This window comes from Diaphorina citri, unplaced genomic scaffold, assembly GCF_000475195.1.
Source record: "Diaphorina citri unplaced genomic scaffold, Diaci psyllid genome assembly version 1.1 scaffold145, whole genome shotgun sequence".
In the NCBI taxonomy this organism is placed as follows: Eukaryota; Metazoa; Arthropoda; class Insecta; order Hemiptera; family Psyllidae; genus Diaphorina; species Diaphorina citri.
The window spans coordinates 1-2544 of NW_007377582.1; the positions used below are offsets into that span (position 1 = coordinate 1).

At 43.8% G+C, this 2544-nt stretch overlaps 1 protein-coding gene across 1 annotated transcript in view; it reads right to left on the reverse strand.

The window, feature by feature from the left end:
- Positions 1-121: 121 nt before the first annotated feature.
- Positions 122-2544, reverse strand: part of LOC103505011 (trafficking kinesin-binding protein milt-like) — a gene marked incomplete at its 3' end in the record, with an annotated part of 10406 nt that continues 7983 nt past the window's right edge. The window contains exon 3 of the mRNA XM_008469318.2: positions 122-353. Coding sequence (XP_008467540.1) covers positions 122-353 — 232 coding nt within the window. The remainder of the gene's footprint in view (positions 354-2544) is intronic.

Consider the following 2544-nt stretch of genomic DNA (forward strand, 5'->3'; position numbering starts at 1 on the left):
ACACACTCGGCCACGGAGGTTTATCATACATGACATTTGTGACAAGCACTTATGGTTAAACACAATTAAAATTCCTCTATCTACAAAACGAAAATATCAGAAAGGTGCCAAACCCACTCACCTTATTACTTCCTACCAGGGCGCGTCCCGTACCAGTCGCGGCTTCGGGAGGGGGTAGCGGGGCCCTTCTTCTGCCCCCCTCCCTCGTCATGGGCCCCACCAGGGCCCTCCTTAGCAACTCCGCCCCTGATGCTACCAGATACCCGGGCAATCCGAATGGGGAGTACATGGAACTAGAGGAGGTGGAGGGACTCGAACTCGCGACCTCTCGAGTGGGAGACGAGTCTCGCGACCTGGAACGAAAAAAATAGATGGCATTGATTTTTTTTTTTTTGTGTTGTTTTCATCGAATGAAGGCGCCTGCCTCGGTGGTGTAGTGGTAAAGACCCTCGCATGGTAAACAGGAGGATGTGGGTTCAATCCCAGCCGAGGCATGGAATTTTATCATTTATTTGAGAATATGACCCCACATAATAATAGAGCTCTAAGGGTTAGGTGGTAGAGAACGTCTCTGGTGTTAACCTCGCCTAGTGGTTACCTTCCACTCAAGAGTCCTTTAATTAATATGATGGTGATAACTTCAGCATATTTCTTCCGACTTAAATCTGTGCGCACGGCAGTGCACCAGGCCAAGTTAAGTTCCAGTAAGCACACCTGTGTTGTATTAAAAGAGAAACAGTATTTGTTCCAATACAACCCAACGGTTAGAATGGACCTTCACAAAGTTGCCGAGTCTTCAATCCAGCATTTGACAACGCCTGTGTATCTTTACACGAACCTTTTCAGCAGGTTTCTTTCCACTTTCGTAGATCAGATTCTTCTTTCTTTACATTTTGGAGTTACATAGACGGAAAGAAACTTCAAGACGTTTTAATATAGACGGAAAAACCAAGAGGGAATAGTTCGTATTAAATTTAACCCATATCTCTTTCTCTTAAAATTAGCTTAACTCGTACTGATGGAACAAGTGTTTAACACGCAAGAGGCGAATTGATTTCGATTTAAAATACTGAACTTAACCTGAGCTTAGTGATTACGCGGTCTTAAAGTTTTCAGGTGGCACGATTGGTGATGTGGTGACTCTTCCCCCCGAATACCCTATGGTCTTAGTTGTTGTATTTTATTATTTGTATTTCTTCATCAGACCTTTTTTTTTGAACATAGAATTTACTGGTAACCTATAAGAGATAGTAAAAAAAAAAAAGAAAAAAAAAAAAAAAAGAAGTATTAAGGTTTCAAAATGTAAACATTGTAAACAAAGTATAGTCCTAAGGTGGGACCTTCGGTCAAGGTTTCAAGTTATGTATGCATGGTGCAAGTGGTTGTCATTGCCACTTTGTAGCCCTGCTAATGTGTGGTTCACAATGTGGACTCCATTTATATTCTTCATACATATAGTCACCAATGTGGCTCCATTTATAGGTCACTTTTGACCAAAAGTAGGTCCAATTATCTCTTGTTCGTAAAAGGGGGTTTAATGTTTATTCCCCCAAGAGTAAAAATTCTAAAAAGTTCAACGGGGGGGGGGGGGGGGGCCGAGACCGGCTTTAAACCGTTCATCCAATTAAGTTTTTTTTACCCCTAAAGTTTTCTATCTTGTGATTGGGTTCAAAGTCTAAGAGTAGAAATTGGCAAGAGTTTTTATAAGTCCCAGGGTTCTGAAAAGGCTGTGAGACATATTGTAACAACCTTACGGAAGAAAAATCGAGGATTGGTCGGGACAATTCGGATATGTTCTAGTTTACCTTAATTGTCCGGCAATCGAAATTGTCTCGGAATGATCTTCCGACTTTTTACCACTTTGCTGGTAACTGAAAAAAAAATGTTAAACGAAACTCTTCAAACTCGACAAGAAATGGTAAAATCACGCGTTAATAATCCGAGTAACACAGGGCAAAAGTTTTTGTTAAAGACCAAACGAAACACACAACTAAGTCATACGACCAGCTCAGCGTACACCGTGCCTCCACTTGAGGGGCGACAAGGAGGGAGCGGGGGTAGGGCAGCATTGTCGTATCCGCCAGGCAGGCCGTACCCGCCCAGGCACGGATACGGTCAGGCAGATCGGTGACGAGGCATAGGAACAGGGACCGGTTCCAAGATGTACTCTTCGCGTAAGTCCGCCGCGATGGGGGAGGTGGGATCAGTCGTGGTTTGGATGTGTGGGTGTCGGTGGGGGACGTTATTCAGGCTCCTCCACTCAAACTAACACAGTTCTCGGCGGCTTTAAAACCCCTCTGTTTTCAGAGAAGAGATGTACTCAAATTATAGCATTACATGGATGCACTAACATGCAGGCAGAGATAAGAGAGGGATATGCCTTCGGAAGCATAACATGAACTAACAGATGGATTAACTCGAAGAAAAGGAGGAGAACGGAGGGGAGAGGGAAAGGAAGAAGGGAGGGAGGGAGGGCAAAAGTATAGGGCACGGAACAAAAGAACAGGTAGAGATAAGCAGCTGCTACTAAAATTACCCCTAGTT